The sequence below is a fragment of the Cephus cinctus genome, unplaced genomic scaffold (assembly GCF_000341935.2).
Source record: "Cephus cinctus unplaced genomic scaffold, Ccin1 Ccin1_scaffold0306, whole genome shotgun sequence".
NCBI lineage: Eukaryota > Metazoa > Arthropoda > Insecta > Hymenoptera > Cephidae > Cephus > Cephus cinctus.
In genome coordinates this window covers 267485-284912 of record NW_014333009.1, presented here as the reverse complement: position 1 = coordinate 284912, position 17428 = coordinate 267485, and the positions used below count along the sequence as shown (strand labels likewise).

At 36.3% G+C, this 17428-nt stretch overlaps 1 protein-coding gene and 1 long non-coding RNA gene across 2 annotated transcripts; one reads left to right on the top strand and one right to left on the bottom strand.

Annotated features, from left to right (window-relative positions):
* Positions 1 to 8534: 8534 nt before the first annotated feature.
* On the top strand, positions 8535 to 12698 carry LOC107266248. Its single transcript, XR_001537377.2, has 2 exons — positions 8535 to 11343; positions 11441 to 12698. It is a non-coding gene; the product is annotated as an uncharacterized LOC107266248 (long non-coding RNA).
* A 1501-nt stretch (positions 12699 to 14199) lies between these two features.
* Positions 14200 to 16733, bottom strand: LOC107266225. The gene is made up of 4 exons (XM_015736502.2): positions 16577 to 16733; positions 15987 to 16505; positions 15665 to 15884; positions 14200 to 15071 (listed from the first exon to the last, which is right to left on the bottom strand). The coding sequence occupies exons 1-4, from the start codon at positions 16586 to 16588 to the stop codon at positions 14812 to 14814; spliced, it is 1011 nt and encodes a 336-aa protein (XP_015591988.1). The 5' UTR covers positions 16589 to 16733; the 3' UTR covers positions 14200 to 14811.
* Between the last annotated feature and the right edge of the window lie 695 nt (positions 16734 to 17428).

Here is a 17428-nt window from a genome sequence, read left to right as displayed (position 1 = left end):
AAAAAAAAAAAAAAAAAAAAAAAAAAGCGAGTGCCGGCCCGGGCAGTGTTGCTTGTGCCAAAGTAGGCTAGGCTGTTGACTGCGGGATGTTGATCTCTTGGCGATTAGGAAACAATTATGTGATCTTTTTTTTTTATCGTGCGCCTCACGGAATTCTAGAAGAAAACGCGTTAAGAACTTTTTTCTCCTCGAGCCATAATCAACTCTAGTACGCAAGTTACTGTCATTTTTTTTTTGTACTTCTCTTTCTTTTCTCCGTCAAAACGACCACGTTGTCCACGAGGAAGAAACATTCGACGCGCACTTGTTCCAAATACCGTTTAAGACTGGGTGAGAGGAAATGTCCTAATGACCAAGAAAATAAAAAAAAAAAATACCAGCACGTGAAATGATAACACGTAACGAGTAGCCGGCACGAGCGAAGGGGGCCAGTCTTTGCATCTATTGATCTGTGTCTTTCGAATCTCTGATAAACATTTACATTACATTTTACATTACGATTACAATTACAATTACCGTTAAAGCGACGACATATAATTTCAAGTGAAGAATTCATGACGTCTCCTGCTATCGAGCACTGCGAAGACATGTATGTCTATATATTGCGTGTGTGTATATATATATATATATATGCGTATAAAAATGCACGCATGGAAAAGGCTACGCTATGTATGTATATATATACATATATACACATATACATATATTAAGAATCAATTGCTACACGCACACAATTTTCAGTAACCCACGCATGACATCCTGAGGACACGAGCAAAATCTAGTATTAATAATTCTAATTGCAAGTGTTTTACTTTTAACTTCTTCTTGTTTTTTCTTTTTTTTTAATTGTAATTGTTTTATTCAGTTTTACTTTTCCATCCTCGTCCTTTTTCGTTCTATCTCACGTTTCAACACGACTCTCCCAACAAACGTCCCCAGTATTCCCCCTCTCCTTCAATACCCACTAATTCATCGTTCGCTTTATCATTCGATATTAGATTTAAACGCTTACGACTTATCATTATTGTCAATTTATTTTTCATTGTCTCTTTCGTTTTTAATCGTAGACTAATGTTTATTTTCGTTACAACGCCCCTCATTTATTTGGCGTCATCTTTGCCCGTCTATTATATTCGTCTTTGGTTTTTTTTCCTTGTCTCAAGTTCTTCGATGCCTTCAGCATTGTTCTGTAATTTAGACTTAAGTTTTGAGTATTATACATTTTACCTGCCTAGCCGCTCGGACTGACGAATCTTTTCTGTTTCTTCTATTCTTTTTTCCCCCTTCATTTCTACTCGTCTTTCCTTCTTACTTTCTTTCTTTTTCGATTTAAACATTTCGCCATCTTACCGAATTCTTGTCTTGTATCCTAGAGTCACTCCGTGCCCCGCTGTACACGCTATAAGTGCACCTGCCAATTATTTTATACAGTGCCGTCTAATTGTAATAGATCATCCCGCTTTGATCTATTGTCTTAATACTACAAATCGTAATGCGAAATACTGAGGATAGTCCTTGTCAGATACTACACGGAGTTTAATATACGCGTTTAGACGTAAAATGTGATTTTGTCTCCGTAATCAGTGTGACCAATTATTATCAGAATTAGCATTAGTTGCTGTCCTTCGATACCATCGGCGAATATTTCTTACCAAAACGAGGGAATTCTTTTTCTTGAAATTGAATACAGACTCTGCTAATTGCAGTTCGATGTAACGCAAATTGATTCACTGATTTCATATGCGTGCATATACATATATGCCTTCTCTCTCTCTCAAAGAATATCATAGTAAGTCTCGCGCGTATAATCTATCAAGAAAGTTTTCTCTGTTATCAGCGTTTTGGAAAGTCGAAATAATATCGAGGAACGACCCTTCGTGAGATTTATGTTGTCGTTCGATCTTTACTGATTAGATGACAATTCATAAATGTCACGTCGGGCTTCGCAATTACGAGAAGGGCAGCGATCGTTATTTCAATCTACAGGGTGTTTCAGTACTTGATTCCAATTCAGATACAAAAATTATCCTCTGCTATTCTTAATGACGAATTTTACATTCTACGTTCGATTAACGTTATTCTGTCATTTTTTGTTAATCATCATTACAATTACGTATCATTACCTTTGAAATGTCCTGTAGATTAATACGATCGTATACAACACTAGCTGGGTTGAGGGGGGCCGAGGTGAGGGTTGGGGTAGCCAGCACTCGCTACAAGGTGTCACAAGAATCTCAGGCTCCGTTAATTTTCTACCTCAATCAATGATCTATGACTTTATGGTATAACGATGCTACAGGTCATTTCAAAATATTCCAGGACCACCGTAAGACCGTCTTGCCATGAAAGTAATCAAAGGACGCCCTAGTGGGTGTGCCAATTGAAAATCGTGTTCCGTTGGAATCCTGGGATATTCAGTCAGTAAAAAGGAAAAGAGATCAGGAAAATAAAAAAGTGTAATCAAATGAATTGGCGAGATGACAAATTCGGAGCCTGAGTCCAGCACACATGTAATAGACAAAAAGCTTAGCCTACAAGAGGGTACGTATATACATATATATACAGAAAATATATGTATGTATATATACATCATAGACAGGATATATATCTCCTATATATTTGATATATCGCATTGTAACGGGTGTGTCTAAAGCGCGCAACGGCTGTATCTCGATATTACTATATTTTATTAATAACTGATAAGACTAGAGTTTAAATGCTGTCGATTTAAATACAATACACATGAGAGACAATGCCGAGAGATATCAGGATAACGGAATAACATATGCAGATGACAAGATACACGTTTAAGGGAAATAAGACGTGCATTACACCGCATTCATCAATTATTCACGTTTGCCGCAATTGTCACATAAGTACACGTGGTCGTGTATGCAAACGCGCGCGAAAAGTTAGTATAAACCAACTATTAGTAAGGAACACTATGAGTATCAGTATTGATGTATTGTTCAGGTAGATTTAAAGTGATTAAAACGGTTTATAGATCACGTGAGAAACAGTATCGTCGAGACGCCGAAGGTGTACGCGTTTTACGCTGTGCGCATGCGCATGCGCATGAATTAACTGTAGAGAATATTTGGTACAATCGCGTTTGAGATTTTTGGTGGGGTTAAACGTGATTCGTAAACGAGCGTGCACGAGCGAAGGCGTAAGCGCTGGGTACGCCGGTGTTATTGCGTATTGAAAAAAAAAAAGAAACGATCGATTGCCGTGTAGGGATGAATGACGAATGTGAGAAAAAATGTATATTCAATCTCGAATATGGATTATATGTTAACGTGTAGTGGGAATCGGTTCGACTGCGTGTTTCATAATTATTTTTGAATTTGGAATTGCGTTGATTGTGTGAAAAAATTCAATCAAACCGTGAGTATAGGGTTTAACGAGAATTTTGTTCTGCGGCATCGAGCGTTCAGTGATAATTTTTTATCCGGGTGTGTGTGTTAGTGACGGAAAATTTGAAGAGGGTACAGTAAAGTCGAAAAATATATACATAATAATTGATTTTGAAAGGAAAAATTGTTGTAAAAATTCAATGATTTCTCTGTCATAGAAAATCCGGGAGCGTAACGACGAACCTTTGTCGTTATTTTGAACAAATGAATAATGGCGAAAATAATTCTATGTTCTTGTTGCGTTACGCGAATTAATTTAAAAAAAAAAAAAAAAAAAAAAAAAAAAAAAAAAAAAAAAAAAAAAAAAAAAAAAAAAAAAAAAAAAAAAAAAAAAAAAAAAAAAAAAAAAAAAAAAAAAAAAAAAAAAAAAAAAAAAAAAAAAAAAAAAAAAAAAAAGTAAATATAAATATCGGCCAATCAAGAAAAACGTAGAATCTACAGTGCGATACGCGGATTTCGTCGTTGTATGCGTACTGTGACCAAATCTGAATTCGAAGGAGAAATGAAAATGTAAAAGGGAAAGAGAGCAAACGAGGTGAAAAATGAAAGAAGGGCCCGAAGAAATTTGTAGCTAGCGTTATAGGCATTATAGGTGGATAGCGTGTAAGGCGTAGACGATTAAGAAAAGTAGCGCATTAGAAATTCGTAGTAGCTCCTTTTTAAGCTCTAACGTGTATAGTTTATGACAATCACTCTAATCGACAATTCAGAACACGAGAGTAACCCCGATGTTAAGCTGCCACGCATGAACCCCCCAGCCCGCCCCCCGTCCCAAGTCCCACATCCAAGTATGAAAATTTAAAACTTCAAATATAGGTATTCCAATTCCCAGTAACGTTAGAGAGTTTCAAAATTCCTTGAATCCCAGAAAAAAATGTCTACACCTACGTATACTCTGTGTGCTGTAACAATTGACCCAATGACCACTTCCGGTATTCTTGTTCAACGTCGTTATTCCTCGTTGTCACGTTCCTCCTTACATGTACTTCATTAACGGAAACTCCAATTTTCGATCTTACGCTAAACTGTTCTGTCGCCCGATATTAAAGAAAAAAAATCTCCCAGGCTTCCATGGGATACAAAGTGACGAGCTTATTTCGTTTCACGGGTCGATGATGCTGGTGGTTCTTTTTTATATACCTTTTTTTTTTGCATTTTTTTTGCATTTTTTTTTTTTAATATCTTCCCTTCAATGGAAACTACCCCCGTCGCCCATCTTTTAACTTCAGCTCCGAACTCTTCATTTTCACTGTGCAATTTCCGTTTTGATTCTCTTCCTGTCGCATTCCTTCCTTTTTTTTTCGTATCCGGTTAGTTAACGCCACCCACAGCGAACGGCTGACTTTGATCTTCTTCTCTACTTCACGGCTTGTCACCTCTGTTGTCTGTTCTTTCCGATCTTCTGATGATCCTACAGAACTTTTACTACTGTATAACGTCCAATATTTTTGTTTTGCTTCCGATAGTGTTAAATAAATAAATTATTTTGATCGACTGAGAGTTCTCAGCGCGCGATCATTGTATAGAAATTTTAAGGTATAATTTGTACATAATATTCAATTAATAACTTTCTGTGGTGGTAGTTAAAGTTAAATGGAAAAAAAAAAATACGTCAGCTTAGCGCTATGGGTCGCGTCTACCGGGTAGCCCATCGGTGAAAAAAAAAAGTCATATTGGGCCAGGAATTGCGTTGCAAATCACAATCAGCTCGGCTCCGGCAAGACAAATCATTTTTTAAACGAAACAATTGTCAGAGCGGGCGTTTTACAGTTAAGCTAGTAAGTGATTATAGATAGTCGACACGCGAGCAGAAGCATAAACGAGAGGCAAGGATGAAAGGGAAAATTAGGTAAGGAAAGTTTGTATCGAGAGCTTGTGGGAAGGTGAGAATGAAAGAAGGGATTAATAATGTTAATGGTTAAATTAAAATTCCCCACCTTTAATACAAAAGACAAATTGAAAGAGTTTTACGCGAAACACGCACGCACCGACACACGCACACGGATGTGATATACATTGTGTTTTTGAAAAATTGTACATTAGACGACGTAGGCCAATTGCGAGATGAAAAGTTGGGAGGAAAAAAAAGTAAGAAATTGCGAAAAACGATTGTAAAATAAATTTTGACAAATTTCAGGGGAAAAAAAATGGAAAAAATAAACAAATGACAAAAATGGAAAGCGCAACGGCGTTACGGCGTACACTCGTGATTGACTGTTACGAGAATCGAGGGGGTATAAAGAAGGGTGGTGCAAAATTTTAAAGGTTGGAAATTTCATGGGGTGGCAACGTTAATTGTACTTTCTTTTTTTTTTATTAATTATGGTCATGAGGAATGGGGATGAGTTTTGTCACGTGACAAGGATGACCAATGTAGCGAATAATGATTCTCTATGGTAACTTTAGGATCATATTTTTTTGCCACCCCCTCAATGTTCCTTCGTTAGTGCGATTAGTATCCTTAGAGCGTAATACACGGTGAACACAAAAGAAAAAATACGAAAACAATCAGATTCAATCTGCTAACATATTACACTGACGCTGTGCACTTAAAATCAACTTATATCAATTTTCCATAAATTAGTGTGTTTCAGCAAATAATTCTCGCACGTACTCTCCCACTCCAGCCTTGATAAGAAAAAGAAACATTTTCTCATATCAATAGCGACCACCTCAAGACCACAGCATGTTATTTCTTCACTTTTTCTCAATTCTTACTTCAAACTTCAACTTCGACTTTCCTCTTCGTGTGTCTCTTATCTGTATCCGCTTCGTCTTATCTTCTCCTGTCATTTTCCTCTCTTGCGCGATATCTCTCGTTCTCGAGTTTTTCCATTTCTTCTTTTCTCCATACGACTTCTCACGCGACCAATTAACGGGGACAGAAAAGAAAAAGAATGATAAATAATAAAAAAAAGTTATCTCTGCATGTGTGTGTCTCTGTATACGAATTTGATAACGTGAAACGAAATGCGAATAAAAGAAAATGAATGAACGAATGAGAGTGAGAGAGAGAGAGAGAGAGAGAGAGAGAGAGAGAGAACAGCGATTTTGTAACTTTCGATTATTTCAATATCTCATATTATTATTTTATAACTTTCTTTTTTTCCCTCGTTCCTTCAATCATTTTTTTTCGTGTTCTCTTTTTTTTCTTTATTGCGAACGACCATCGTTTTTTTCTTGATCTGTCTGATTCTTCACTTCACCCTTTACCACCCATTTCCTCGCGCCCGTCCCTTATTGTCGTCACTGGTATTAATACTACTTATCGCTATTACTGTTACTATACTATGCTACTATTACTTCTGTCGCTATTCTACTTTACTACTGTTTATGACCACTACCTTAACCGCTACCGCATACTATTATTATTACTATTATTACTATTATTAGTTATTCTTAATATTATTCTTTTTTTATTGTCATTATCGCTATTATTACTATTATTATAATTATTGTTTAACACTAAGTAACCTTAGTTAGTATTAGTTTCGTGCGTGTGCCTCGGGTTACTTGGAGCAGAAAAGAAAAATCTTCGCTATATTCCTAGTTTTTACATTGTCGTTGTATTCTTATCTCGATAATCGTTTTAATTTTAATTTACACGTCTTCGCCACTTTTTATTGTCACTATCTACTGTTACTATTACTACTACTACTATCTATCTATCCATTGCTATCTACTATCTACTATTACCATTGCTATTTACTACTACTACTACTACTACTACTACTACTACTACTACTAACTACTATTTACTATTACTTATTACTTACAACTATTACTATTACTACTATCACTACTACAACTACTACTATACTACAACTATTACTTACTACTATCTACTATTACTACTTACTACTTTACGGCGTAATGATTGTCCTTGCCCGTTTTATTTTACTTCTTATTTACACCTACCGCCGCATTCATCTTTACGTCATGTGTGTTCTCATGTCCAATTTCTAATTCTAATTTCTCTTTATTGTCGAAAAGGAAACAAAAAAATATATATCCAATTTGTCAAACCTGCCCGTTTTTTGTGTTCTTTCTGTCTCCCCCATTCGGTACCAAAATCTCATTCCCAAGCCCTATGGTCCCTTTACACAAATATTTCCTTGTTGCGCCTTAAAGATGAAAAATATAGTAACTCGTTTTTTACCCTCTTTCATCGTTCCTTCTCATCTAGCGCATGGTCGCTCGGCTATATATTTTCTCCTCCATGAAAATTCCGGAAGTAGAACGCTACGCGTTTGTTCGATGGGAGAAAAACCAAGAAATGCGATGAAAGACGTCGAAAAAAAATCGGCCGCACCGACGTTATGCCACGGGATCCGATTGCGACAAGTTCATTAGAAAGTCCGAAGTCGCCAAATGAACGTTACGTTTTCAGAGGCGAAACCCGCGATTTTCACTTTTAATGTCCACCCTAAGAAGTGATCCCTGCAATTAATACCTGCAGCCGTCGCTGCACGAGTCCAGTAAAAAAAAAGAATGCAATCGGACGCTAATGGCATATCGTTTAACTACAAAAAAATTTAATCTCATGAAAACGCGACCATTCGCACAATTCTGCTCTGTAGTCTATATGTCTCTGTCTACCCGCCTGTCCATCTGCCTTTTACCGGTCTCTAACCACTGACTGATTATCGGTGAACCTCACAGCTACTGATGTGCACCACGTGATTTCCGTTATTCCTATTTTTTTCCAACACCCTTTATATCATTTCGCAATCTCAAAATTCATTCCGTCTCAGATCGGCCCTTTTTCGAATAGAGAAACTTAAAAGAGTCAAAAGATTTAATCACGCGGATAAAAATATATGGAAGAAGTTTTTTTTTTTTCTTTTTTTTTTTTAAAGGGCCGGCAGAATGACCCGGAAATAGTCGAAATGCACTAAGGAGAAAATGAATAAAAATTTTTTGCGCACAAGCTCGCCCAAAACAATCATTAGGAATTGTGCCTAGATGTTTAAACACGTATTCTATGGGATCAACGTCAATACCTTTAAAATGAAAATCAATAAGGTTCCCCATGAGGACTTTATCTGTATACATATATATATATATATATATATATATATATATTCATTATATATACATATATATATATATATATATATATATATTAATTATAACCAATGACATAACGTCATACTCTATACGAGGTCATTTATTTTCCACAACCGCTTTATTCTCGAAAAAATTTATCAATTCGAGAAACTTAAAAGTTCCCGCCTTTTCATTCATCTTCACTCGTCATCCGCGTGACAATTTATCGTCTTGTGGAAAAAAAAAAATTAGAGAAATATATGACAAAAAGGTATTACACCCTTTGGTCCAAGTGGTTGAAAGACGACGCTACTTCCATTAATTAATTTTATATCGCAAATCATATCTGCTTATACCATACAGTATATCATCTATTTACTATCATTCACGTTATAATTTCTTATCTATATACTATACGATATATACTTATACTTGTACCTATAGCTATCCATGTACCTACATTAATGTAGCTCTATACCTATCTCTGTACTATACATACTATATATACAATCTCTATATACATCTATACTTATATACTATACATATATTCCTCCTATACCTTTTTTTACTGCGCATTATACTGTGGTCCAACACTGTGCGAATATTCCATTGCGATGTTGTGTATACCTATATCTATCTATTATCTGATATCTATATATTATCTGATTACGAAATATTTCATATCTCCGTGGAAACAAACTTTTTCCTTGGAATATATTAAAGAAGCTCCTTCTCCCCTTATGCCTAATGAAAATACTGTACTATTCTTATTTTTTTCTACGTTTTTTCCTACAGTCTCATACTCAATTCTCGATCTTGAGCATCGCGTCTCGATCTTTCGTAATCTTTCGTCGTTCCGTGCATGTTTGTTGCCTGCAAAATTAATTGACGTACAAAGACACGCACACATCATGCACACCTTACACGTATGTATGAAATTGACTCCTGAGTAAGAAAACAATGGAATCGGCGTAAAAATGAAAAATATTACGAATCGAAAGGAATTGCCGTTTTTTTTTTTTCGATTTTAAGTGAACAAATTATTATTCGTCAATTTCGCGACAAGACGCTCGGCCGTAAAAAACTGTTGTGACTGATGAAGCGGAAGTCTTTGTATGAGGTATGAAGAATTTTATAGTTCGCGCAATGTGCTCGTGAAATTCCACGCGTGCAATTTCACTCTTGTCGGAGTTGTTGCGTGGTGAGATATTATGGGGAATTATCAGAGCGCGACGTACCCCGAAACGACGTCGGGCGTCGTTATATAAGTGTCACATAGATTTATGAGATTTTACGTAAAATGCATAATTTTTATGATCGTCGATCAGACTGTATCTACTCGTCGCTCCTAATCTTCGATTACGAGCCTGCTGTGTTCTGAATTTTGACAAATTTTGGTTATTGTCACTTCCGGAGGAGCAAAAGAAATATGCGGTAAAAAATAATATATATGAAAAGAAAAGATATAAATGTCTTTCGACACGAAATAATCAGACCTTTTCTTAGTGGCAATTGCTGCTGACACTTTATGATGACGCAACTGAAAAGGCGCAGTGAACCTTGCATATAGCTGTTACGTCAAATCGATCGATTGTCAATCGTTTATATTTTCGATCGGCTGATTGTTCGTTTCTTTTGAAAAGGGGAGAGGAAAAAATATGTGTAGAAAACAAAGAAGTTTTTAAAAATCGTCGTTGCCTCATATGGAATAAATTTTTTAATTATTTTATTCGTCGCCATTCTCGTGCATTTTATATCGAGTTCTCTGGTAATTTTTTTCTTCTCTCTAGTATACCTGATCGGTACAAGTATGGGTGCCGCTTGAGATCGAAGGTAGGAATGCGATCGGTAGAGTTGCGAAAACACTTTCACGTCAAGTCAATGTCAATTCTATTAACAAAAAATGATTTAACGCTGCTTGGCGTGTTCCGAAAACAATACGGTCGAGCGTCGTTCGGTAAACCGAGTTAAAAATTGCCATCTAGGGTTTTAACGATTTCTTAATGTTTTTAATTTTTTTTTTTTTTCTTAATATAAAAATTTACTGTTAATGCTGATTAAGGACGAGTGATTTATAGATCCTTTTTCAGTTTTTTCTTGTATTTAGACGATTTATAATTTGTTACATACTGTATATATTCATAGTATGAGTGGCCTTCTCAAGAATGCCACCTTGGTCAAAATACCGATCTATTAAGTAATTCCGAATTACTTGCAAACTCGTTACGGAATCGTGTGGTAATTCCGATCGATCGTATCGGTATTACGGCCACGTTTAATTTTTGTTTTTCTTCGTTTTTTCAATTTTGTTGCATTCTTCTAACCGCTCTATATGAAATCAGTAAAGTCCTCGGTAAAGCTATGATCAATAATTAACGGACGAACATTGAGTGTGACGCAATTCCGCATTCTCGACGGTCTCGGTAAACGTACCTTTTTTTTAATTTAAAAATGCAAAAAAGTCCTGGGCGTAATGCGAAACAGGTAAAAAGAGTAGAACGTAAAGGAAAGTGAAGGGACAAAAATGAAACGCATGCGTCACGAATGATCATGATTCTTGTACTGTGATTTTAAAAAAAAAACCTTTCTACAGCAAGGACAGTATTTATAGGGAATCAAATAAGTAGAAAATGATCTACAATGATCCGACATGATTGGAGTAACATTACTAGAGCCGTATTGAATTTGAACGTCGTGAAGATCAGAATTAGTTTTTGATTTCTGCGATTGTTAACCCTTTGACAGACCCCCGAGATAACGTAGCAGTTCGAGAAAAATGATAATGAAAAAAATTAAGAAATTTTAAAAAAGGAAAAAAAATCTCAATATTAATTGAACTACTACAACTTACTACTAAAAATACTTTTTCGTCTTCTTGGTGTTCGAGTGAGGCGCGATACTAAGGATACTTATTCCTAACGGTAGCCATTAATAGTAATACATTTTTACGTAAAGGTAAGCTTACTAATTGTAAGCGTATTAAATCAGTACAGTGTTGCACAGGTGGGTCATGTCAACCTATCACGATCCGTATTCGGCGTCGTGTTCGCGTGACTAGAAAATAATAGAATTTTGAATATAAGCAAGCAGGGATTTTTTTCAACTTTCTTTAATCCCTTATCGTTCGAAATATTTAGTTGGATTTCCTGTGTGACTAATCGTATGTGAACATTTTTTAAGATCACGTCAGGACTATCTTTGATATTGAAATCGGGTCAGAGTTCAAACTCAAGCTTGATGGGATAAAGGTTAAAAAAGTTTCATGTGTGATTTTTGAATTTGTTTTTGGATTTTTAATTAATTGGGTAACGTCCTTTGTCACTATCAGGAATCAGAATGCTATTGACGAAGTTGTTCTTGCTGTCGTTGCGTGTCGGATCCGTGACGTAAAAAAAGATAAATATAGAAATAAAAATAGAAAGAATTGGGGCGAGAATGAATGACGTGTATGAATTCAATAGAAAATTAATAAACCGATGCGTTCCCGCGTCGATAGACTAATTATGAAGAAGGAGGCTAAAAGAAATGAAGATATAAAAATAAAATGGTGAAGAAGCGTGTTTTAGCCAGACGGTTAAGATAGGCACATAGAGTCAATTGCGAATCGATATGTAATAAAACAGAAATATATCGTAATAAAGATATTGATTATTACTTGTAATAATATTATTAGGGTCAACATAAATGATGAATATGAAGAGGTGTCGCGAGAGAAAAATTTTGCGAATTAGGTTAAATTCGCCTAAAATTATACACGTATAAATTGCCGACCGCGAGCTGTGTCCATTCATTATTTTCGTGAATTCCATATGAAATTCTCAAGGTACATACATATGTATATTTATAGGTGGCAAAGGGGTTAATAATTGATATGGGGAGAAAAGAAATTCTTAGCTGACAAAAAATTTCAATAACGAATCGCGTGCCGGACTTTGGCGTCGGCGTCGGCGTCGTCACGATTCCTTTGACAAAATTACATTGAACTTTGACCCAGACGAATAAAATAACGTATCACAGGGTTAAGAATAGACGTAGCTCTCTGGGCTGTCCTTTTTCTGATAATAAAAAAAAAGTACCGATGAAAGATGCCGGGCGTCGCGACGCCGACGTGCGTCATTTATTACCGGTATTGTGTATACCGGCCAAAGTGAAAAAAAAAAAATAGAAAAAAGTGACGAGTATTCGGAAACTCGTGGCTAGCCAAAAAAGGCGATGGGAATTTTCAAAATAAAATTTAAAAAATCAAATTATAAGTACTGTAAAGCGGAATGCCGAATAAATAAATAAAATAAATATATATATATATCATCGTGATCTCTGACCTTTCTCCGAAGCCTCGAAAGACTCCGTATATAATTTCAAGATGGCCGACTCGCTGTAGCTGATTGTAAAAATAGTGGCGGTTGAACGTTAATTATATTCGCCGTGAGCTATCGTTATTATTGTCATTAATTATTCTCGATATCGTCGTCATTTATTACGATCATTTGTACGATCTATAGCACGCGCCGGGACGCCGTACTGTATGAAAATAAAAAAAAAGAAAGTAAGTGACGAAAATAAACAGAAGAACAAAGACATTATTTAACTGTCACTGGGACTTATTCCCGGAGGAGTGTTGATGTTAGAATTTGGATATTTTCTTGGGCGACACTTTGTTTACGCACAATGCGTATGAAGAAAAAGAATTATTCCCAAAATATGGACGTTATTCATTGCGTTAGAACGAATATAAATACATTATATTTAAAAGATTACTATAAATATAAATAAATAAATATATATATGTATACACGCGATTTGTCAATCACATGAAATCCACGTGGTCGGTAAAAGAATCATAAACTTCGTACATTTGAAATATTTCTGAGTGCCCGTGTCACGTGGCATCGGAGGGTGCTAAAGGAACGACGCCTGGCGTCGGTTGATCTCTCGGCAATAGATTTGCGATAACTATGCATTTCGTATTTCGATGGGTTGCTATATATAGTGAATCGCGAAGACGGATAATTAAACGGCCTATCGCGATTAATTAATCGTTTAACGTAAAACCCTGATACTATATATATGTATATATATATATATATATATATATATATATATATATATATATATATATATATATATATATATACACACACTATATATATATATATATATATATATATATATATATATATATATATATATATATATATGTGCACCATACAAGACAAAAATATTACGTATATATATACATACGCGTGTAACTAACGAACGGAAGTAATGGCGGCTACGTAGGTCATTATCATAGAGAATTTAGTAATTTAATGTGAATTTTCAGTATTATTTGGAATACACACAGTGGCACAGTATAATGACGCGAGTACGCGATGGCGAGAATTCTTTTTTTTTTATACATTTTTTTTCAATTATTGATTTCGAAAATTATGTAAGAGAGTAAAACTCTCGTCATTGTTGTCACATTTAACGGAAGACACGAATTGAGTGTGAAAAATTTTCTTTTCTTTTATCTTTACTGTTACGTCACAATTGATGACAATGACGATCAAGTCGGGATTGCACATCCACGCGGATACACAATGTTAATTGACAACTGTCATGTGTGATAGGCACAGAGCGCGAGGTGCGCACCGAAAAAAAAATATATATATATACATATATAAAATAGAGTTCGCGGGGAATAAAAAAAAATCGGTTATCTCCGAGTTTTTCGAAATACCGTTGCATTGCATTTATGATTCCACGTCGGTTTATTAAATAGAATTATCCTTAGGAGTTAAAAGGTATTGTATATCTACGTACATACATTATTACTATTATATTATATTAGATACTATTATATATTATTATACATGCATATTCCTCCTTTTTATTGTTCACAATTTTTGCGTTATTTTGTAAAGAAGAATAAAAAGTCTTGACAAACGCAAACGGGACAATTTGGTTGATGCTCAATTCCATGTGGTGTGTAAAATTACAATTTTTGTTTTTCTTTGTATTTTATTTAACGTGTGATACGAATTAGGAAAAATTATAATGTCAGCTTAGACAGATATTTTATTTGTAGAAATGTTTTTTTTTTTCTATAGCTACTACTGTTACCAATTTTATTATTTTAATTATCCTGTGTAGATTCCGAACTGCTTGCTTTTTTTTTATAGGGGGCAAGTAGAACCGAAAACGATTGAATTTATTTTATTGAAAAAAAAAATATCGATTCTCACCGATCCATCCGTCGAGTCCTTTAATTAATTAAGAATAATCGATATCGTCATCCATTGGCTAGAGGGATCGATAAGTGGTCGTGTCATGTGTAGAGTGAAGCAAAATCGATTTTGTTCAATTATAGGAGATTGTAGGTCACGTATGGTATCGGTGTGTATCGAACGATGGGTTGGATCGAACCGATTGCCGAACTGTAGCCCAGAGGAAGGATGTATGGCGAATACACGGCCCTTTGTTGTTGGAACTGAATTTGGTTATATCCTGCAGGAATTATTGCCGATTCTGCAGATTCCACCGGAACTGATTTCTGTTCGATCGGACTTTGCTGATTCGAGGCTTTCAAGACTGTTCCTGCGGGAGTGATCGCATTGTTGCCATCTGGAAAAAAAAATGAAAGATCGATAATAATCGGTAACTTAGATACCCATAGAAGAAAGAAGTGTAAGTATATTTGGGTAATAAATTTTGTAAATAAAAAAAATTTAATCAGTTAATAAATCAGGTATCAATTATTAATAAGGGTCCAGATACGGTTTAATTACGGAATGGGCCTTGATCGATCATTGCCCGCGGAAGTGCTGTTCTGACCTTGAAGTGTCCCAGATCTCAAGTAGAGAAAGGTATCAAAAAGGGAAGGCTAGTACGTTCGTTAAACCAGATCCAGGAAAGAGTCAGGACTCCAGTAAGAGTCTTGCAATGGACACAAGAACTTTTATGACTTCCGGTAACATTGAAGGACTCGGAATAAAAATTGTAGGAGAATGATCCAAGCCCTTATTGGACCCTGAGATAATTATTAGTTGATCACGATATTTTTTATGAGATAATCACTTTCACGGAATCTCACAAACATAGCCAAAGGCGTTTTTTTTCGTAAAATTTTACATGTATCTGCAATAGCGCAAGCGCATTATGATCATTTCTGGATCATTAACTTGTACGATCCAGACGTTAAAAATAATGAAAATAACCTTGACTCAAAGATGCCTGAGGGATCTCGCCGGCCTTTCCCAACCCTGTGACCTCGATTGCACCCAAGGGTTGCACATTCAGATTCACTGGTATCAGCAGAGGCGTAGCCACAGACTGTATGATCGAAGGTTTTTCATTCGGTTCTGCTGATCTATTAATTGAATCCTCGTTAACAGCTTCACTGTTAGTTGCAGATTGGATCTCGACCGTGTCAGGCGCCTGGAACAAAAAATCATTGATCAAGGTTCTCCATTCTTTTGATTATGCCAGACACTTATCATGTATAAAAAAGATCATAATAACTTCATAAAAACACCTTACCTGCTCTGCTGAACGAGACTCCGCAGGGACATCTGATTTTTCTGCGACGGCTTCTTGAAGGTTTCCCTGCGTTACTTCCGGTGCACTTTCCGCTGGTCTCTCATTCTCTACGGATTTCACGATGGGTTGGTTCTCCACGTTCTCCACTACGATTCCAGCGTTGTCAGAATTGGCAAGGCTGGCTCCAGCCTTCTGCAAAGCCTCCAGATGAGCTACCCTTGCTGCGGCGACTTCCGGTGTCTCTTGTACTGGTACCGGTGCCTGTGGTAAGTTGGTGGCTGCCACGCGGAAACCATTATCGCCATCTGCAGTATAATCTGCACTTTGGATGACACCAGCGCCATCTATGTAGCTGTAAGATCCTCTGGTGGTTCCGTCCAGAGCACGGACTTCCGATCTGGCGGAATCTGGTGCGCTATATCCGAAGCTGTACTGTCCCAGAGTATCCTGGTAGCCTAAGATGAGTCCTGGCGGTTTGGCCATGCCGCCGGAAACCACAGCAACCACAAGAAATACCACCTAAAACATCATTTAAATATTTAATTAAAACAATCCATTAATTATCTTTCACGGTAATCGTATATCCTTACGCAAGCTCTCATTGTCTTTTGATAGTTTTGGACAGTGACTAGCCGACTACCGCAGCAACGACTCTGATAACTTCGGATAGCAGTGACACTTTATATAGGATAGAACCACACCCTGGTACACCGGCAGAGTCGATGTGCTGTTTTATTGCGAATTTGTAAAGCAGATGAGACGAGGCCGCAAGATATTTGCAGAACTGGTTATGCCGGCAAGGCCGAGACCATAAACCGGACCGCGAGTTCAAAATACTTGGTGCTCGGCATTTTATGCGGTATATCTTTTTTTTTTATTTTTATTTCTTTTTATTTTTATGAAACACCATCCACCTCATGGATATTCGATCCAGATCGTAGCAGACTGCCCTAATATGTCGACTGTCAAGGACACCTGTCGAACTGCTTTGCACCCACTACTTATTATGGAAAGGGCCCGTATTAATTATTGGTATTAAGAAAAACACATGGAATCCGAAACAGAGTTATATTTATCTCCACAATAGAACGCACGTGTAGGTTTATTTGTGTTTACATCGAATTCCAAGCTACTGGTACAGTTGCAGGTAATGCAAACTTATGGTAAATTTTTGTTTGGTTATATTTTGATTCGATATCGTAGATTTATTAATGTTATTCGTGCCCGACGAGTTATTGTTATCCAAGTCTAATGGGTATTATGGTAATTTATCTGTGACGTATGCCCGGAAGCCCATGCAAGTCAAAACTACGTGAGAATTTGCATAAAATGCCTGAGCCTTCGCTGTCGACGAATGACCTCAAGGTATAAATAGTCTAATTGCAAAGGCGTGGATGATGGCGAGAGTCGATTTGATCAATTTTTCTTTCTTTTTGATTTCG

Bases quoted from the DNA above. Each gene is read 5' to 3' on its own strand.
- LOC107266225 (XM_015736502.2), bottom strand. The intron at 15,885-15,986 runs GTAAGGTGTTTT...TTTTTGTTCCAG, and splicing joins AGTCTCGTTCAGCAGAGCAG to GCGCCTGACACGGTCGAGAT. The intron at 15,072-15,664 runs GTTATTTTCATT...TTTTTTTTCCAG, and splicing joins TCAGGCATCTTTGAGTCAAG to ATGGCAACAATGCGATCACT.